Source organism: Dipodomys ordii, unplaced genomic scaffold (assembly GCF_000151885.1).
Source record: "Dipodomys ordii isolate 6190 unplaced genomic scaffold, Dord_2.0 Scaffold3, whole genome shotgun sequence".
Classification (NCBI taxonomy): Eukaryota; Metazoa; Chordata; class Mammalia; order Rodentia; family Heteromyidae; genus Dipodomys; species Dipodomys ordii.
The window spans coordinates 3,847,409-3,867,740 of record NW_012267219.1 but is presented as its reverse complement, the minus strand read 5'-3'; the positions used below and the strand labels follow the sequence as shown (position 1 = coordinate 3,867,740).

At 42.5% G+C, this 20,332-nt stretch overlaps 1 protein-coding gene across 1 annotated transcript in view; it reads left to right on the top strand.

Moving 5' to 3' along the window:
* The first annotated feature begins 2,516 nt into the window (after nucleotides 1-2,516).
* The window catches only part of Lrig3 (leucine-rich repeats and immunoglobulin-like domains 3), a 55,038-nt gene continuing 37,222 nt past the window's right edge, over nucleotides 2,517-20,332 (top strand). Inside the window, exons 1-3 of the mRNA XM_013019687.1 lie at nucleotides 2,517-2,773; nucleotides 8,818-8,889; nucleotides 9,046-9,120. Of these exons, the coding sequence (XP_012875141.1) occupies nucleotides 2,517-2,773; nucleotides 8,818-8,889; nucleotides 9,046-9,120 (404 nt within the window). The remainder of the gene's footprint in view (nucleotides 2,774-8,817; nucleotides 8,890-9,045; nucleotides 9,121-20,332) is intronic.

Genomic DNA, 20,332 nt, shown 5'->3' with positions numbered 1-20,332 from the left:
CACACATTTGAATATCCAATTTGAGATGACTTGTGGCTGATTGAATGTGTGTGTGTGTGTGTGTGTGTGTGTGTGTGTGTGTGTGTGTGTGTATGCGTGTACTGTTTAGGAGAAAGATATGGACTAGAATATGGTTGTAGTAAATATAAATGTAAATTTGATTGGTGGAAAAAGATGAAGTAACATAAGGTGAATGGAGAAGAGAAGAGATTGTGAGATTCTTTTTATTTTTATTGTAGAGGAACTGAGGAACTCAGCCTCTTCCCCCCCTCCCCCCCTCTGCTGTTTACCATTTGATCCACACCTACAAAACACTTTCTTTTTAGGTTGGTTATTTTCAAGGTAGGGCCTCATTTTATGTCCTAGCTTGATTGGGCTGTGATCCTTTCCATGTGGGTGTGGATGACAGGTGAGCATCACTGCAGTTGACCATTGTGCATCCCCAGGTAGCTGAGAGAACAGGTGTGAGTCACTTATGCCCAGGCTGGCCTGCAATCAAAATATCCCAATCTTCGGCTCCCAAGTATCTGGGATTACAGGTTAACTTGCTTGATATGTCTGTCCTGTGGGTGATACACCTCAGATGTAAGCCACCATACTCATATCACAATTCTCACACACCATGACATGTACAATAGCCCCTTCTAAAAAACAAAACAAAACAAAACTCCAAGGCACTAAGCTTGGTTTGCCTCATGAAACAGATGGGTGATCCTGAGCTGGGAAATTCTTAGTATGACCAGTATATCTTTTCCACCTCTAAGCAGACAAATCATAATTTGAAACTGAAGCACCCTATCGATAATGTCTCCTATATACCTCATGGAAAAACCAATCATGGTGGGTTGGTGTGACAGGCAGTTGAAAAGAGGATGGGCTATCTTATCTAAAACAGGGTGTGCCCACTTGAAAGTGAGTTCTTTCCTTTCCCGTGACTGGCTACTTTCTACTAGTAATTTGCTACAATGGAAATCAGTGGGTGATAGAGTCAGGGTTAAAGTCTCAACTCCACAAACCACGACACTCCTGAATAACGCGCAGTCACAGAAGCCCTGGGACTGACAACGCGTGGGTAGAACAGCATCCAGTAAGCAATGCATCCATGTAGATGCTTCAAATAAGGTTCTCAACCTGCTCCCCACCTTCCTCAAGCAAGTTACAGACCCCCGTGGATCTATTACTTTGCCTTGAAAAGGGGTTAGACAGATGATCTCTGGGGTCTCCTTCAGTTTCAATACCCTGCGGTCCCAATCACTTAGGACTCCATGGGACAGAAGTCAGTAGGAAGTTCTCAAGGCTGAACTCAGCCTCATTCCCAAAGACAGGCAAGAACTTCTCATCTCCAACTCTCAAAGACCAGCGAGACTAAGGCACATATCTACAGTTTTCCCTCCAAGATCCTCGTGAATATTACTGTGATCGCCCTTCAACGATTCTTGGCTGTTGGCTGAAATTTTAGTAGAAGGCCAATAACACTTCACCCTCACCTCGGCAGGATGGCAGACTACTTGTAACTCCACATACCAGTTCCAAAACCCTGACTGACTTTTAGACTTTCATTCTGAGTGCTGATTTGTAAGGGAGAGAGGGGGGAAAACAACACGCATTAAATTTAAAATAACTATTTTCATAGAAACCGTCCTTGATCTTGTGCGGATGGTTAAAATAACGAAATACATTTCTGCCACTCGGGATTGAAAGGTTTCCTGATTAACAGAATTAATTTTACTTTACTCCCCTAAGTTCCCCTCCCCCCACGCCCTAAATATCCCCAAGTTTTGAGCTCAACAAGCCTTCACGACTTAGCTCACTCCCTTCTTCCCTTCAACTCCAACTAATATACGGTTCCCAGGACGCAGTGGAGACTTCTGGCTAGAGAGGCTGGAAAATGTTAACTCTGAATTTCCTACAATCTCGGCTCCCACTTTCTCCTGGGCTCCCGCCGGGGGAAGGGGCGGGGAGAAAAGCCAGGGAGAGGGGTATGTATCTGTGTGTGTGTTGGGGGGGGCCGGGGGGGAGGTTGGAGCCTTGTTATTGTCACGTGGTCGCGGAGTGAATTGGGGGCAGCCTGGCAGGCCAATGGACGCTCGCCCTCCCCGCCCTCTCCACCCGCCCGGCCCCGCCCCGCCTCGCTGTTCCACCGTGCGCGGACTTTGCGCACAGTCCCCGGGACCCAGGCGGAAAAGTTTCTTAGCTGGCAAGCTTTGGAGACGTTGTTCGAGCTGCAACTCGGCCGCACTTGGCCGTTCTTTTTGGTTGCTTTTCTGTTGTTGTTGGAGGCGGAAGACTACGGAAGGGTTTCGTTGCTGAGACTTAAAAAGACTTTACCCGAGAGCTCGAGAGAGGAGCGAGCACGCGGCCGGGATCGGGGAGTCCACCATCGGCAGCAAAGTTTGTGCCCAGCCCCAGGAGGCGCGCGGGTGGCGGAGCGCCGGGCAGACAGAGAGAGAAAGAGAGAGAGGGAGAGAAAGAGAGGGAGAGAGAGAGAGAAAGAGAGGGAGACCGCGGGGACCGCGATGCGCGCGCAGAGGCTCCGTGCGCCCGCGGCGGCGCTGGGGCTGCTGCTGTGCGCGGTGCTGGGGCGCGCGGGCCTGGCCGCCGGCAGCCACCGTGGCGGCCGCGGGGCACCCGATCCACTCTCGGCACTCTCGGGAGGGGTGTCCTCTGAGCGCCCCTGCCCTGCTCCCTGCCGCTGCCTCGGGGATCTGCTGGACTGCGGTCGCCAGCGGCTCACGCACCTTCCGGAGCCTCTCCCAGGATGGATCTCTCGGCTGTAAGTATGCCCTAGCTGGCGAGGTGGTGTGGGACCTCTTAACATTTGCGGGCGTGGGGGAGTGTGGGGGGGGGTTCAGAGCTGGCGAGGGCCTGCGCGCTGTGGGCGCGGCGTGCAGCTCCTTCTGCTGTAGCGCTTCCAGGCCGCGATCCGCTCCCTGTGGGAGTGGAAAAGGACTGGGGGTTGGTGCTGGGGGGAGGGAGGGAGAGAGGTTTAGCCTTACTCCTGCTGGTTGTACAGGTGGACGTTTGGCACTGCTCAGGAATTGGGACTCTTGGCAATTACAAAGGGTCCGGCTCCTCTGCGCGTTTCTTGTAAGGCCCGGACCAGGACAGATGGTAACCTGTGGGCGACCTGACTTTTCCGTTTCTCCTCTGGATTCAAGTGGGAGAACGACACAGACTTGGTCTCGAAGTTGATCGGGCTCTTTTGACTGTTACCAGTCAGTACTTGCCAGCGCGCCTTGGACGTGGGAAGCCCTCCCTCCGCGCAGCCCTTTACTTTTCTACTCTCCTCGGGGCGTCACCATCACCTTAACCGGCTGTAAAGGTTTGGGTCACATTTGTCGCACGACCTGCTTCCCTTGCGAAGTTGGGTGTGGGAAGATTGAGAAGTAGATTATGGAACCGAAGGAGCTAGAGGGTTTTTTTTTTTAACCCTCTTTCGAGGACGTTAATTGGTGTAGCTTAGCTTCTCAGCAAGCCAGGACGGTTTGAGCGGGCAAATAGCTCAATTGCTATTACGCAAGGTTTTTGGATTTTATCGGTGAAGTCTGGTAGCATTGCCAAGGTCACGAAAGAAACGAGGGAAAAAAATGCCACTGACTTGACGCGTCATTAGCACATGTCAGCTCTCCTTATAGCTTCTCCAAACCCCTACTTTTGTTTAAATTTCAGGAAAAGCGGTAAGACATAACCCCCAAAGCACAAGATACAGCTATCTTTTTCTAAGGAAGATATAACTTTGACTTCAAAGAGATCATACTTGTAGATTTGGGCCTAGCGGAATTGCAAAGAGACTCCTCAGTTCTTAAAACAACAGTAGTGGACAACTCGAATATCATAACACTATGTGACCGAAAATTTAGTCAGATCAATCAGTTGTGTTTTTAAGTCCTCTTCTGATCTCAGTCCATTTATTTGCGAATTGTAGAATTGCTAGTCATCCATCAGCCTGTTGTGTGTGCTGTTAATAAACTTGTTTAATACAGAAACAGAATGGAGGAGAAATGGCTGGTATTTGCTTAATCGCCAAGCGTGGCACGTCTTCTTTAGTAGTTTTCTTTTTCTTTTTCAAATTATTATTACAAGTGAAGAAGGAGATAAGGGCTTTAAAACCTAAAGCAGGAAGACTTTCAATTAGTTGTGGCTAATTCCATTCAATTGCCTCTTGTGGAGGTCCTGCTGTTGCATTCATGAGACTTGAATGGCTCTATTGTTAACATCTGGAACTGAACATTTGAATGACTGGAGGTGAACACCTAGGAATAATAGATGGATGAGAAAGAAAAAGTAGTCCAGGACGTCCTGGAGTGTGTTTTAGAAAAGCTTAGATTATTCACCTAATCTAACTTGATTCAATAGTTTCTCAATGACAAGGGACCATTGGAATCCTGCCAGTGTGCAGTCTGTAGGTACATATTCAGTTTAGCTGTCTGAAAAAAAAAATAACTGTGCAGCTCTTGATTAGAAGTTGAGTTGAACCCAAAGGGATTCGATACCTATTTAAACATTGTCTTAAAAAGTAGCTGACCTAATTAGGATTTTGTTTTGCAGATAATTTGGTGGCACACTAAAAACAAATTACAGTTTATTTGGTTAGCACAGTCTTTAATTACATTTCCGCCAGCAGTAAATTGTCTCAATACAAGTCCACATTCCTTAAATGTATGTGAAAATAAGTTCCACTTGTATAAATAAGCACTCTGTCTGCTGTCAGAAACCCTGCTGGGATCACTCTGAGCACAGCCCCACAGTCCCGTCATTCTGCTACTTCACTGACTGATTTCTAACCCTCTTTGTAGGTGTCACCAAGCCATGTGGCCTAACTTCTATATTGTAAATGTTTCTTTTGTCTAGGCCACAGGCTCTGAGAGATCTCTTCTCTATCTTTGAAAGGAGGGGGAAAAATAATGTGGAATTGAGTTTTATGTTTTGATCTTTGGTATGTTGGAATGGGGATGCAGAGACTTCAAGAAACTGCTACTTACATTTTATAGAATTAGGAAAAAAACCATTTAAGTCGATCGAGAGATCAGGAAAGAGAAGTAGAAAGATGCATATTGTCCTTCCCCATTTCTTACCTTTCCTTATGTAAGAGAAAGAAGAAAAAGTTGCCTTGGAAGTTAGAATTCAAAATCACAGTTTTTTCATTTGTTGCATTTGCAGAGTGAAAACTGTGTGTGTGTGTGTCCCACTGTTATTAGGTTGTGACTTAATGGTCTAGGAGCCTCATTCACACGAAGTTGAATAGTGTGAGCTGTAAAGCAGTAATACTGAACTCATTTCTTTCAGAAAGTCACTTCTAATGCTTTAATGCAAGTGGTTAGGATAGAAACTTCTGGGCCTTGGTTTTTAGATCTGTGCTTACAGAACTCTGGCCCCAAAAGCAGTAGCTGGTAGAATATTTTAGCCCAAAGATAGGAAAGTTTGATGTCCAGTGAGAGCCTCAAGTATTACGAGGTTCTCTGTGGAAACTCGTAATTATTTATCTTATCACATAGCAGTGTATGAGCTCTCAACAGGGCTTAGGCCCAAGTCTGAAAGGTAGTGTGTGCTAGTGTTGACTTTAGTGTTAGCCTGTTATAAATCTTCTGGCCTGTACCAGAATTGGGGGTGGGTTGCCGGGGAGGGGGGGAGTTGTATTAGTCCTTATGGTTTTCACAGCTGTTTTCCTGTATTTTCCAGACGAAGACTCGAACATAGCTGGCTGATTTATGAGTCACTTTGGATCAGTGTCTTAAAACAGCGCCAGCCTGGCTTTTTTGTTGTTGTTGTTCAACTTGCTTTCCAGATTTCTGCTGAATTAGCAGCTCCCCAAACCCCAGTAGGACTGATTAAGAAGTTGTGCTGTATTTGCATTTTAAAATTTGACTTGGAAGTCAGATTTCCAAATGCTCGAAGGAAGGAAAGGATAGTTGGAATCAAATGCTTTAAATGAATTGTTGTTATATACCTTCATTGTGATGATAGGAATGCAGCAAGAGAGACATTCCTTGATTATGAAGAACAAGGTTAAGCTGCCTTCTAGATATATCCTCAAGGAGAAAAAAAAAACTGAAAAAAAGTTTCCTGGGGGAAGATGTCCATTCACAGAATTCTTTTTTTTTTTAATTGTAAAGATACTGCACAGAGGGGTTACAGTTACATGAGTAAGGTAATGAGTATATTTCATATAGAGCATTGTTACCCCCTCTTTTGTTTTTCCCCTACTATCCCTTCCCTCCCTACCTCCCAAATTCTTCCCTCCACCCCCTCCCCCAAGTTGTAAAGTTCATTTTCAACATAGTGTCTTGTACTTCTCATTGTTACAGTGGGTCAACCTGTAGTGAAGAAACTGCGCCCTGTTGAATGTTTTCTGTTTAAGAAAACATAGGCATTATATGTCTTGAGTATCACTTTAACCATCTAGCCATAAACTCAAAACACGTAAGGAAGATTTGGGAAAAACGTGACATCCTGTAACTGGAAAGTAATTATTTCTGAATTGTAAATTATATTAAAATCTAAATTTAGCTATATTACAAGTTTCGTGGCTTTAAGTATTTAGCAGTAAAAGTCACTGGAGGGATATTTTTTTTCTTCTCCCACATATAATAATGGTTTTACTAGTACACTATTTTATGAGTAAAATAGTTCAAGTTGCCAGTCCTGTTTCTGGATCAGACCTGAGTGCTTCCTGCTTGTGCTCTTGTCTCTCAAAGGAGTTTCTTCTTTTTTTTTGGGTCCCGTTGTAGAGCCTGAACTCTGGGCCTGGGCGCTGTCCCTCAGCTCTTCAGCTCAAGGCTAGCACTCTACCACTTGAGCCACAGCGTCACTTCCGGCTTTTTTCTTTTTGCTTCTGTGATGCTGAGGAATCAAACGCAGGGCCTCAGGCATGCAAGGCAAGCGCTCTACCACTGAGCCACCTTCCCAGCCCCAGGAGTTTCTTCTTTTAATGGTCTTTTGCTGGAGGATTTCCTTTTATCACCCATGAAACCAAGTGAAACACTGAATCCCATTTGCTCACAAGATTGCCTCATGAAATGTGAAATAATCCTTACAATGGATTGAAGTGTGTGTGTGTGTGTGTGTGCACGTGCGTACGTGCGTGTCTTTAGATTTAGAGGAAAAGTCACCTGTAATACATGTAAATACCAGATTGGTTCCCCTTTGCTTTGGGAAGTAGGAACAATGAAGGAGGCAGGTATGGTATCCTGGAGTCAAGAGAGTCCAGCGAGGCCTGTGTGGTTTTCAGCTAAACTCCCTTGCCAAGGCCTTGGTTGTTTCTGAAGTCATATAGGAAATCTGTGACTGTCTGGGGGTGCTCAAGGCACACAGGTTTGCTGGAATTCTAACGAACGGTGAGTTGTTGGGCTCACGGTTTCCTTGATGAACTCCAGATGGATCTGAGCGGACGGTGAGGGAAAGTGTCTGGCTCCAGCCGGCGTGGTAAGCATGCACCATGGTGCTTGTAATTGCAAGACTTTTATAGTTTCAAGACTGTGCCAGATTTTTTTTTTTTCATGTTATAACTCTACCAGAACAAATCTACTCATGTGTGTTACTGTCTGGTAGGTCTTTTTAAGCAAACATATATCAAATAAAACCATTGCAGATTTTAAAAAAATAGCTTAAAGGTTGAATACAGAAATCCAGGTGTACTCTTGAAATCAAAACTCAAACAAGACTAAAAGGATCTACTCGTTCGCAGAGAACGATACACCACAACTCCTCCTTGTGTGCAATTCTATCTATGTTTACGCATGTGGGAAACTTGTGCATGGGATAGAATTCATGCTTTGCTTCAGTCACTTTTTACTATCTAAATCTTGGGTTATTTTCAGGCTTTCGTTTTTAAACACCGAAAGAATTGTCTTAGGAAGGTTAGCTTGCCTCTCAGAAGGGAGCGTTGAGCCATCGCTATCAATTTGCCTGGTTTCTAAGGAGCCCCCCAGCTTTTGCATTTTCTGACACCATCTGAAGGCACATACACATGTGTGAAGCAATACAACCAAATGCGTTTGCTGGATTTTTGAATGCTTAGGTAATTTCCTCACCTGCAGTATTAATATGGGTAGGAGTTTATTTTTATTCGTACTGGTGTCCTGTGGAGGTTGTTACTACTACATTAGATTGAGTCTTTGAGTAACCAGCTCACTTATTGTGGTAACTGAAATCTGTTCCTAGGGGCCTGGACAATCTGTTAGGTGGTTGGTGTGGTTTAATTTGTCAAATTACAACATGTGGCGATTTGGGGAATCAAAGCAGAGGGTTCAGGTTGTTGTGTTTCCTTTTGAACGTGCACACACACACACACACACACACACACTAACTTTGAACACACATGTGTCCACACACAAACATGTACCGTACTTTACGCAATATGCTTGACAAGTTATTTCTGTTCTCTTTGCAGTAGGGATCTTGGTGCTGACTTTTGTGATTAAAAACCTTTCTGTAGAGACTGTCATTTCGTTGACCTGCCTAATTAGCCATGTTTCATGGGCCATGATGTCATCGTATCAAGTTGAGAGTGGGGAGATGGGAGGGTAAAGCAAAACTAGCCGTTCACAAAGGACCTGTTCACCGTGTGCCAAAAAACATCTCTTAAAATGTTTGTGGGCTTAAAGTATTTCAATCTGCCAGCCTGTTAAACTAATTTTGTCCTCCGAGCTTAGAGTTTGGCATTTTGGTTTCCATATAGTTTGTGGACAGAATAGACCAATTAGTTTTAGGGTTGTCACTCATGTGGATTGAGATATTTCATCAGCACATTGTTTTGTGCATATCATGAGGCACTATTAATGTGTAGCAGCTACTTATCATTTTCTTCTTTCCTTCCAGGGACCTAAGTCACAACAGATTATCTTTCATCAAGGCAAGTTCCATGAGCCACCTGCAAAGCCTTCGAGAAGTGTAAGTCTTAATGTCTTTACTTACTAGTCACTGTATGAATATTTAAAGCTTTGCACGTGGGAGATGTCTTTGAAGAATGCTTTATAAAGTTCTTACCTCTGAATGACAGATGACCTAATTAGCATCTTTTTTGTTTGTTTGTTTTTGTATTTGTAGGAAACTGAACAACAATGAATTGGAAGCCATTCCAGATCTGGGGCCAGTCTCTGCAAATATTACATTTCTTTCCTTGTAAGTAAATACCATCAGTATTTCCTAGGTACATTTTCAGGAGCATAGGCTAGTAGGTGTTCCATTTGGACTAATTGAGAGATCTAAGAAGCCAATTTTGAACATGTCCTCCAGAGTCTGATAGAGAAAGACTTTTTGAATTGATTCACTGGTTTTCCAGGCTATGCTGCCATCCTTAAAAATTTTAATTTATGAATATGTACTATGTTTTGTTTCTCCTATGCCGTAGCTGGGCAGGTGTTTCTCCATTGAACTGCATTCCTAGTCCCCAGGCTTCCTAAAAACAACACACTAAATGCACTTTTCTGTCATAACTGAAACTCCTTTCCAAGATTCCATCAAATTATATTCTGTAGACAAAGACTTTAATCCTGGCATTGCTCCATGACTGCCATTGTGGGTGGGAGAGGAGGTCTATGGATCATACGTTAATTATGTAGTTTCTTTTTTCTTTCTTTCTTCTTTTTTTTTTTAATGCCAGTTCTAGGGTTTGAACTCAGAACCTGTATGGTCCCTTAGTTTTTTTCTGCTCAGCTTTGGTACTTACCATTGAACCACAGCTCCATTCTAAGTTTTTTGTTCATTAAATGGAGATAAGAATCTCACAGACTTTATTGCCCAGGCTAGTTTCAAACTTGGATTCTCAGACCTCAGCCTCCTGGGCAGCTAGGATTAGAGGCATGAACTACCTGTGCCTTGTTTATCACTCTTTATTTTTCTGAGGACAGATGCCTACAGTGGAAATCAGGCTTCAGAAGCCATAATTTGGAGTATCAACTTGGGCAGGTAAAGTCAAATCTGTGATTAAAAGTCAGAAAAACCATTACATGCTAGTTTGCAAATAGGGATTTTCAAATGCAATTAAAATCACGTTAAATATTTTGGGGGTAGATAACAGGTTTATATTCATGTATTGAGTAGTTTTGAGAATATTTTGTCTTTGCAGCATTTAAAGATAGCATTTAAAATGCTTCTGGCTTAATTTCTAGAATTAAGCAATTTCACCATCTTATCTTAATTAAAAAATTAAATCTCTGATGTTAAAAACACATTCTTCCCATAAACAACTTATGAAAAAGAACCACCATTGTTCCTTGCTTCTAGTAAAGGTGTTGTTGGAAGGGTTGAAATTATACAGTAAATTTCAGGAAAGCTTTTCAATTAATTAAAGTGATCACTACCCAATTGCTCACATCTGGTGATTTATAGAGGTTTGTTTTTACTGAGCGCTCAGGTCAGCCAAGGCACAGTGTAGCCGCTGTGTCTGCTTTCTTCTGTTTTAATAAGAACCAAGTGACATTTGATCCTGATGTGGTTTCTTCCCCCCCTCCCCACCAAAAAAATCAGAAACAGAAAGGAATGAAAGAAAAATCAGTTGGTATTTGACACATAAACACTGAACTTAAAAAATACTTTACACTCTCATTGATACCCATTCTCTCTGCTTTTCCCAATTGCTTAAAATATTTGAGTCTAAATGGAGAGTACTGGTTTGGGCAGTTTATAACATCGTATATAGTTCTTCTTGTTTGACCAGAGGAGCCTTTTCTCTGCTGTCCTTGTGCTGTGCCATATCTGTCAGTGTGCTGGCGAATCTCAAGAGTCCTGGCATAAGTGAAGGCTGAGGGGGGGTCTACAATCCGGGGAGATAGGGGGGAGGGTTGGGCTATAGTTTGGCTGGGGTGGGGGAAAAGTCTAAACTTAGGCTTTGTGCTGGGTTACCAGCATGAGAACCTGTGAGGCTGTGAGGCCATTCTATTGGAAACAATGTAAAAAATAAGTAAATAATAGTGAGGGTGTCCTGTAAAGTTGTCACTTGCCACCAGAAAGCTAGGATGACTAGAAACCTGAGTTGAATTCCCTTCAGATATGGGGCCCTTCTATGGAGTTGTCTTCATGCGTGATTTGCCTTAGGGCATGCTGTGTGTCAAGTCAGTCTCAGGAAGGCCCCTTTCTTTGCCTTCCTCTTATGTGGTGTTACTGCCAGTGACTGCTATGTCAACCTGTGTGATGGCAGACCCAGCTATGGCCTAGATTTCATAGCCTGGGTGCTGAGCCATGGAGGGGGATGCGTGTGCAGGATGGAGTGGGAAATTGTTTCCATACCCGTGTAACACCTTGTCACCTTCACCTCTCTCTGTGTTTCCATCTGGAAAAGTTTGGATTTTCTCATGCAGGCGCTTTTGAGAATTATCTCATCATGGCTCCTAGAGCCCTAAGTTTCTGCTTCTCTAGAGTAGGACATTTTCTTTCAGATTGAAGCTCTTGAGAAGAACCAGAGCCGAATACAAGTACTTGCATAGATTTTTTTTAAATAAAAAAAAGTCTGTTGTACTACATGGCATGATTCAGATTAGAAACTTGATGTATGATTAAATCTCATATTTTTCCAAATATTTTTCAGGACTGTTTGATCTCTATTATCAGGTTTAAAAACCAATTCTTTGTTTACAGTTTGCGAAGGCAGCTGTTTTTCTGGGTTATTGACACAGGTTGAATAATTTGAAAACTTGAGTAAAGGAGAGGAAGGGATTGCATACCAGGGATTGAACACGGGGTCTCTTGCTTGCTTGCCAGGCTTCCTTCCGCTCATGTCAAGACCTTTTTTTGTTTCACTTATTTTTCCGATAGGGCTTTGAGTGTTGCCCATACTCGGCCCAAGACCCCAGTCCTGCCTATCCTCTCATGTTTCTGGGATTATAGACGGAGGATACCATGTCTGAATTATTTGCTGAGATGAGGTCATACCAACTTTTTGCCTGAGCTGACCTCTATCTACGAGTCTCCTGTTATCTATCTTCTAAGTAGGTGGGATAACAGGCATGAGCCACTGCCTACAGCCCCAGTTGGAGGCTTAGATGTAATATTTAATATCTGAGCTTTGTCCAGTTACTTGCTTTAAGTGTGTGTGGGGATACTCCCAATTGGAGCCACCAGTAGAGATGGTATGAGATCTTCCTTTTCTGTTAACTAGGTGTAAGATACAAAAGCTAACACTAGGTTAAATGGTACCCCATGTCTAGAGATGAAAAAAAAAGTTAAGGATTTGTTTTATTTTTTTTAATTTTTTTATTTTTTGTCGGTCATGGGGTTTGAACTCTGGGCCTGGGCACTGTCCCTCAGCTCTTCAGCTCAAGGCGAGCGCTCTACCACTTGAGCTACAGCGCCACTTCCAGTTTTCTGGTGGTTTATTGGAGATAGGAGTCTCACAGTCTCTCCTGCCCGGGCTGGCTTTGAACCGCGATCCTCAGATCTCGGCCTCCTGAGTAGCTAGGATTACAGGTGTGAGCCACCAGCGCCCGGCAAGGATTTGTTTTAAAGCCTGGGGAAAATACCAGATATGCAGGTTGCATACCTCTGGAAATACCAATATTAACAAAGCTCACCTCTAACATTTTATGGGAACTTTTAGAATGCAAAAGTGCTGAAGAGCCCTCTTTTCAAATTGAATCACAGACAGGAACCAGAAATCACAGGTGGCTTCAGTGTGTATCATTTTATATTTTTCCTCTCATAATTTTATAGCTGTAACAGCATGGTATTTTTTAGAGAAAGAAATGGAATGATCTTTGGAGTGAGCATATCTTATGGAAAAACTCTTAACCTGGCTTAGGTTATTTTATCTATGAGCCAGTTTGCTCGGGTGTTACACAGGATTTGCTCAAACATTGGCCACTTTTGAAACCTGTGTCCTGGGTTATGGACGTTTGAGTCTGTAACTTATGTAATATTGTCACTGAACAAAAGAGGCTTTGGTGATCATTGAATAAAGCTGGTTGGGTCTTAGCCTTGACGCTCAATTTATATAGTATTTACCAACTTGCAGGCATTTGTATGGTGTCCTGGAATGGCAAAGTGGTAGGCCAGTTATTTTTTTTGTCGGTCGTGGGGCTTGAACTCTGGGCTTGGCGATATCCCTGCGCTCTTCAGCTCAAGTCCAGTGCTCTACTGCTTAAGCCATAACGTCATTTCCGGTTTTCTAGTGGTTTATTGGAGATAAGAGTCTCACAGACTTTCCTGCCCAGGCTGGCTTTGAACCTCGATCCTTAGATCTCAGCCTCCTGAGTAGCTAGGATTACAGGCGTGAGCCACTGGCGCCCGGCTGCCTTTTGCTTTTATTGACAGTATTGAAGTTAGAATTCAGGACCTTATACTTACTAGGCAGGTGCTCCATAGCATGAGCCACACTCCTAGTCTCCTTCCTCTCTCCCTTCCTCCCCTCTTCCCTCCCTCCCTCCCTGCTTTCTTCCCTCCCTTCTTCCCTCCCTCCCTCCCTTCCTTCCTCTTTCTTGCTTTCTTTTTTTCTTTCTCTCTTTCTTTCTCTTTATTTTTCAATTAAGGCTTTGGATTTATGCCCAGGCTCAATTGGGCCACGATCCTCCTATTCATATTTCTTACATAACTGAGATGACATATGTGAGCTATCATGTCTGGCTGTACCTGGAAATTCTTCTTAAAGATGGGGATTTTATGACCTCATCCCAAGAGACTCACAATGAATGCATTAGGTAGGGCTTGGAAGTATCGATTTTAACACATTTAACATTGTTTAGATAGATTGTTACAACTAATGATTATGTAGAAAGTCATTGTGGAGGTGTAGCATAGAGCGAGATGATCATATTTGGTATTTAAAAGTGTCTCTGTGGCTTTAGAATGGCCTGGAGGTGTCCAGAGGGTGGCCAGAGAGGGGCAGGTACTTCAGGGGTTCAGTAGTGGTGGCAGCAGCTCCTTTGTATAGACTGTCTGTAGTTCTACAGGGATCAAGTAGAACATAAGGCTGGGGTGGAGCTTGGTGGTAGAGCATGTGCCTAGCATGCATGAAGTCCTGGCTTCCAGCACCAAAAGAAAAAGAAATAAAGCAAGAATTAAGTTAAATGGCCCCAGGATTAATTACAGTCTTCACCCTTTGCTGAGATTGTGACCAGGATTGAGTTACTGGGTCTATAATTATCTTTTTGTCTATTTTCCTCAGCTTTATTTATTTATTTATTTTAGTAATTTTGAACTCAGGGTCTGGACACTCTCTTTTAGAGTTTTTTTTTTGCTCAAGGCTGTTACTCTACGACTCAAATCACAGCTCTGCTTCTGGCTTTTTGCTAGTTAATTTGAGATAAGAACCTCAGATTTTTCCTGCCCAGGCTGGGTTCTAATCATGATTCTCAGATCTCAGCCTTTTCAGTAGCTAGGATTACAGCACAAACCACCAGTGCCTGGCTGTTTCTTCAACTGTAAAGTGAGATCAGAGGTCATTATCTCTCAGAGTCCTTGTGAGCCATCCCAAGTAAAGCTACCAAGCACCACACATGGGAATCACTGAGTGAATGTGAGTAATTTGATGATGGTGGTGATGATGGTGGTAGTAGTTTGTTCAACTAAAATTTATTAAATATCTGTTATGTGCCAGGCTCTGTTTTAAGTGATAAATAGTGGTATAGTGGAGAAAGGCAGCAAACTCTCTCTTATTGTAATGGGGGGGGGATGGGGAGGGAGTAGGGGGAAAGATAGGTCATTGAATAGAAATCTCTGCCCTCGTGGAGCTGACCTTCTCATGGAAGGAAGGAATCAGAAGTGAATAAGAAATGTCTTCAGCAGAGGGTGAGGGCTAGTCAGGGTGGGACATAATGCAGAATGCATGTGTATGAGGGATGTTGATGTTATAAAGGGGAGCAGGGAAGGGTAACTGGGGTGATAACATTGGTCAGGGCTGTGATGTGTGTCTGGGTCGAAGAGGTCATCTCTATACCCACCTTACCCTGTCTAGGCCCACCTTGCCTTGTATATTCAACAGTCAGACGCTTAGGAAATATTCTAGTTTGTACTTTCCTGCTCTCCTAAGTTTGAAGCCTTTGTGGCTGACTCTTCATTCCTCCAGCTCATCATGAGGTACATAATGTCTAGTTAGTGCTTCATTAATGTATGATTTAAGGAATATTTATAGATAAACATATGCACATAGCATAATTCAGATAGATCTCCTCATGTACTTAGTCTCGACTTGTGAATAAGTATTTATACTGTTTGTTTACAGTAGAGACAGTGTACAGGTATGTATAGTTGGTAAAATAATAATGAATCATATCAACAGCAATAACACTAATTCAAAGAATAGGGAAAAGAGCAAGAGAAGTAATTTAAGTAGCTCGGGGATTCAGCATACTGCTCTAGCCACCTTTGTTAAGTTTGTCCCAGATCCCCACAGGTGATTTGCCGTTCAGAAATAGAGATTTATTTTCACAGCCCTGGTGCCCTCTCACACTTGTAAACTACTGCATCAGGTTCAGAACTCAACATTCAGATTGCAAAGCAACACAAAAGTAAAGCATTGACACCTTCCCCACACAATCAAACTGCCAGCTCTCTGAAAGAAACTGGCCCTGTTGGATTCATGGAGCCAAAGAGGAAGAATTTCCTCACAGGGTCCTTGAAGTATTGTAAGGACTTGCAAGGGTAGTGGTGATGATGGATGGCTCTCTTAGACAGTTGGAGCCTAACTCAGATGAAAGCTGGTCCTATCACTTCAAATCACACCATATGTCCTTTTCTCTGACACGATGGAGGGACCACGCCCTTCTCTCAGGGGTTCCCAAGTCATCACATGCACTGCAGAGACTACTAGGGAGCCAGTAGTACTGGCAGTGTGTGGCAGGAACTATTGTTTTTGTAGAATTCTTAGAAGGGTGGTGATTGTGGTAAGCAAGCCTTTCTTGTTGCTTTGGCAAGATACCTGAGAAAAAGTTGTTAAGGGAGGAAGGATTTTGGCTGATTGTTTCAGAGATTCAGTCTTTCCTGGAGGGGAGGGTGTGATGGGACCAGCTCCTATCATGGTAGCCAGGAAACAGAAGCAGAGAGAGAGGGAGAGAGAGGAAGACAAAGAGACAGATACAGGGAATGGGGGTGGGAAGGAAGGGATGGAATAAAGGAGAGAAAGAAGAAGTGAGGGAAACAGACAAAGAGAGGTTGAGAGATCTGGCCCATCCACCATATGGGATGGTACAAGGTCTTCTCCCTTTAATTAGGCCTTTCTGGAAACATCCCTACAGACTCACTCAGAGGTGTATTTTACTAATCTCCTAGGTGCTTCTCAACCCAATCAGATTGATAACTGAGACTGATCATCAGTTTTAATTTTAATTTTTTTTTGGTTTTAAAATTCTCACAGGTGCAGGATATGTGGTCTCTAATGACACTTGTGACATTCCAGCAGAGGACTCTTTTCTTCCTGAGCTGTCAACACTCCCTTCAGCAGCCCAGTACACACCCAAGCACATAGTAGGCATTTATGAAGAATCTAAGAGAGGAAGAAGAATTGGGGGCCCTTGTGCAGTAGGGGAGAGAGCCCTGAGCTAGGAAGAGCATCAGGCTTTTGTCCCATTAATAGCCAGTCTGACCTCAGGCAGTCTTAATGAACTCTTCTCTGTTTATCTGTATAAACCGTCTGTGATGTCTGCCCATCTTTCTCCCATGCTTCCGGCAGAGGATGACATGTCATTCTAAACGTGAAAGGACGGGGTAGAGTGGGAGTAGCCACAGCTGCTGGAGTTGTAGTGAGGTGGGCTTAGCAAGCAGCTAAAAACTGCAGACAGTGGGCTGAAATAGATTCTTGAGCGTAAGGGTTGAGCCACAGCACCACTTCCACTGTCTGGTGGTTAGTTGGAGATAAGAATTTCACAGACTTTCCTACTGGACACACGTTAAATCACGATCCTCAGATCTCAGTCTTCTGAATAACTAGGATTACGGATGTCAGCTACCAGAGCCTGGCATACTTGGGTAGATTTATCTTATCTTGAAGTAACTGACATACTTAGGTGGTTTGTAGTTTTAGAGGAGTCATTGAAGTCTGTTGTCCTTGTTTTAAGCAAGAGAATGAAGTAACACAGCACAGAATCTACTTTTTGGGTTTTTTTTAGTCATAAACTTTTTCACTTTCAAAATCAAGTGGTACAATGTGGCTTTAGAGGATTACTAATTAATGACTCGCCAAGCATTTGTCTTCTCAAGATTCCCAGAGTTAGTTGTTCTGTACTCTTGAGCCCTGTGGTGTGGTAGGGCTTTTCCCAAAAGGGGGAAGGAAATCTGCCATGGGATGGAAGTCATACAAGCATTGCCTTCTGGGTGCGGTGGGGTTGAATGGGTAATGAAAAATTAGATTTCTCTACAGTCCACTTATCCTCAGCTTATGAAATCTTGGCTTACGATTCTTTAATATTTCCCCTTTATGATGGCATACTCCCCTTATGATTCTGTTTTCCATTTCCAGTGTGGTATAACACATTACACCAGGCATTCAGCACTTTATTATGAAATAGGCTTTGTGTTAGGTGATTTTCCCCATCTATAAGCTGATGTAAGTGTTCTGAGCACGTTTAAGGTAAGCTAGGCTAATCTATGGTGTTTGGCAGGCTAGGTATATTAGTAAAAGCATTTTTACTTTATAATATTTTCAATTTACGATGTGTTTGCTGAGGTGTAATCCCATCTTAAGTCAAAGAGAATCTCCAAAACCAGGCAAAGTGAGCATTTCATTCATAAGTTTTATCCATTTCCCATTATGTTCCAAAAATTAGACTTAGGAAGTCAGTTTGGGAGATGATGGTTTAAGAAACTGCTGCTTGGTTGTAAGGCCCACAGTTATTTTAATCATTCCCCAAACTCAATTTATAACTTTAGAAACAATACTGATTATTTTAATATCTTTGTAGTTCAGAGGTAACGTTGTGGGGAAGGCAAACATTATAACATCTTCGAGTCATGATACATACCTGAGTAACTTTGTCACTGGTGGGTGGAGCCCAAAGACTTACTTTAATAGAAAACCTTTGCAAGTCAATATTGAAGTCATGAGTTTATCATATGAAGTGAGAAAGTTGGGAATCAGCTTTAGCAAAAAAAATTATAACTTAGTTTTCTAAAGAGAAAGAACATAAACCATGTCCACATCTGGATGTAGCGGAGCTGGTAGGGTTGGATTGCTTTCACTGAAAAACTCATCCTGGTACAGGTGAATCATGTAGCCTTGGCCACTACATGTCAGCCACACACTGTTGTATGTGAGAGAAGTAAGCTTATGAACTGCAAGTCTCAACAAAATAAAACATCTCAACACATAAATCATCTTAGTAGCCAGGCTCTGGTGGCTCACATCTGTAGTTCTAGCTACTAAGAGGCTGAGATCAAAGGAGTATGGTTCAAAGCCAGCCCAGGAAGAAAAGTCCCCATGAAATTCTTATCTCCAATTAACCACTCAAAAACCAAAAGTGGCACTGGGGCTCAAGTGGTAGAATGAGCGCAGAGAGGCTCAGGGACGGTGCCCCAGTCCTGAGTTCAAGCCCCACAACCAACAACAATTTTTTTTAAATCTTAATAATAGGTTTATTGGATTTTTAAATGCTTGTATATGACTTTCACACAAGAATTTACTATACACAGAGCTGTATTTGTGACACTGTTAAATTTACATTTGATCATAAAACCAGCCCATCTCCAGAATGTAAACCTAACTAAGGTTTTGAATTCTCAATTTAGAATAATTGAATTGGAAACAGCAATTTGCCATCATTCCCATGGCTCTTTAAGAGTCCTCAGTGTTTTCCCTGAGGCTCTTAGATCAGGAGCAAAATCCTTTTAATGACTCAATAGTGAGCATCTCTTCTCATTGAACTTTCTCTGGAAGCATTCCTTAGGTCTAGAGATGGGCCTGGTCCCAGAAATCCTTGCATATGTTTTTCCCTGATCGATAGAATTGATTCTACCCCCAAATCAGACTTAGGTTTTGCTTTCACATTCTTAATCTCGTTTATTATAATGATCATTATCATCATATAAACAATCACAGCTTAATTATATATTTGTGATTATTCGATGTCTATTTCCCCTACCATAAAGAAACTTCAGAAAAGCTGAGATCATGTCTGATTTTGTGCCTGCTGGAGTCCTAATATGTAGCACACTGTTCAACACATTGTATTACGCTTGCTAGATGGAGAAAGAAGTGAGTGAATAGATGGATGGATAAGTTAATATAACAAGTTACCTGGTCTATTGCTGCCTCTTCACATGCAAAACATTTCCACTTAATTCATAAAACTTGGATTTTTCCAAAGTAACAGTAATTTTAACAGAGAGACCCACAGGGTAACTTCTTCCATTGGTATTTCTGACAGCCCATAAAAGTGACCTCTTCCTCCAGTCCCTTGAACTTGACCTTCAATAACAGCTTGTCACGGGAATGCCTGCATTATCAGCGTTTGTACATAACTCTTCTTCGGCTTAGTAATAACCATTTTGAAGTACTTTGAAGTATCAGGTACAACTCCTACCAGAATACTAAGTAAGGTTTGTTCTGCCAAGACAGACAAAACAAAGTTACAGTCAGTAGCTTTTCATAATTGGGGCAGCAAGATCCAACGTGCCTCTCTATTCCAGTCTAGTTACTTTTCCTTCTCCTCCTTATTTTAGTGTCTTCACTGGCTGCCACAGGGCATGAGGTTGAGACCTCTAGTTTGGGAGACACCAAAACAATGAAACACAGTTCTAACCAATAGCATGCTTTCATTCTTTGCCTGAAAGTTATTGGTGTGCTAAATTCAAAACATGAAAGGAAAGGCAATTATAAAAATAAGCACCTCCTTTGGAGCACTAAACATCACCTTCTTGGCTGTCTCTCTCTCTCTCTTTGTATATCTGTAGCTACCAGATAGAGAAGTCAAGATCGAAGGCAAGATGAGTGGGTTAGGTGATGTTCATGTTGTATGTTAAAATATGGCAGAGGATAAACACGTGATTGGAAAAAATATTTGTGATCTGTTATATAAACGTGATAAACACTTGTGATCTGTCACTTTTACTGGGTATGAACAACTTTAGTTTTGGGTTTTTTTTTTGCAATGAGACAAATACATTATAGAATAGAGTCAAAGTGAGCATATATGTGGGAAAAATAAGATGGCTTTTATAATTGATTGTGGGTGTGATATCATGTAGGGGTTAGCTTAAGACAGAAGAAAGTATTCTGCAGTGGCAAAAGTGTGTTTACAGACTTGGAAGCATTCTCTTCATTGTATACATCTGTTGGTCTTACAGTGTCCATTAAGTATCAAAGAAAATGTGGAAGGAAGTAGAAATGGTTTGCTATGTTATGTAAGCCATTTTTGGTTACTAGTTTCGTGTGTCTTTGTTCAATCCTAATAGCCTGAAATTGGAAGAGATG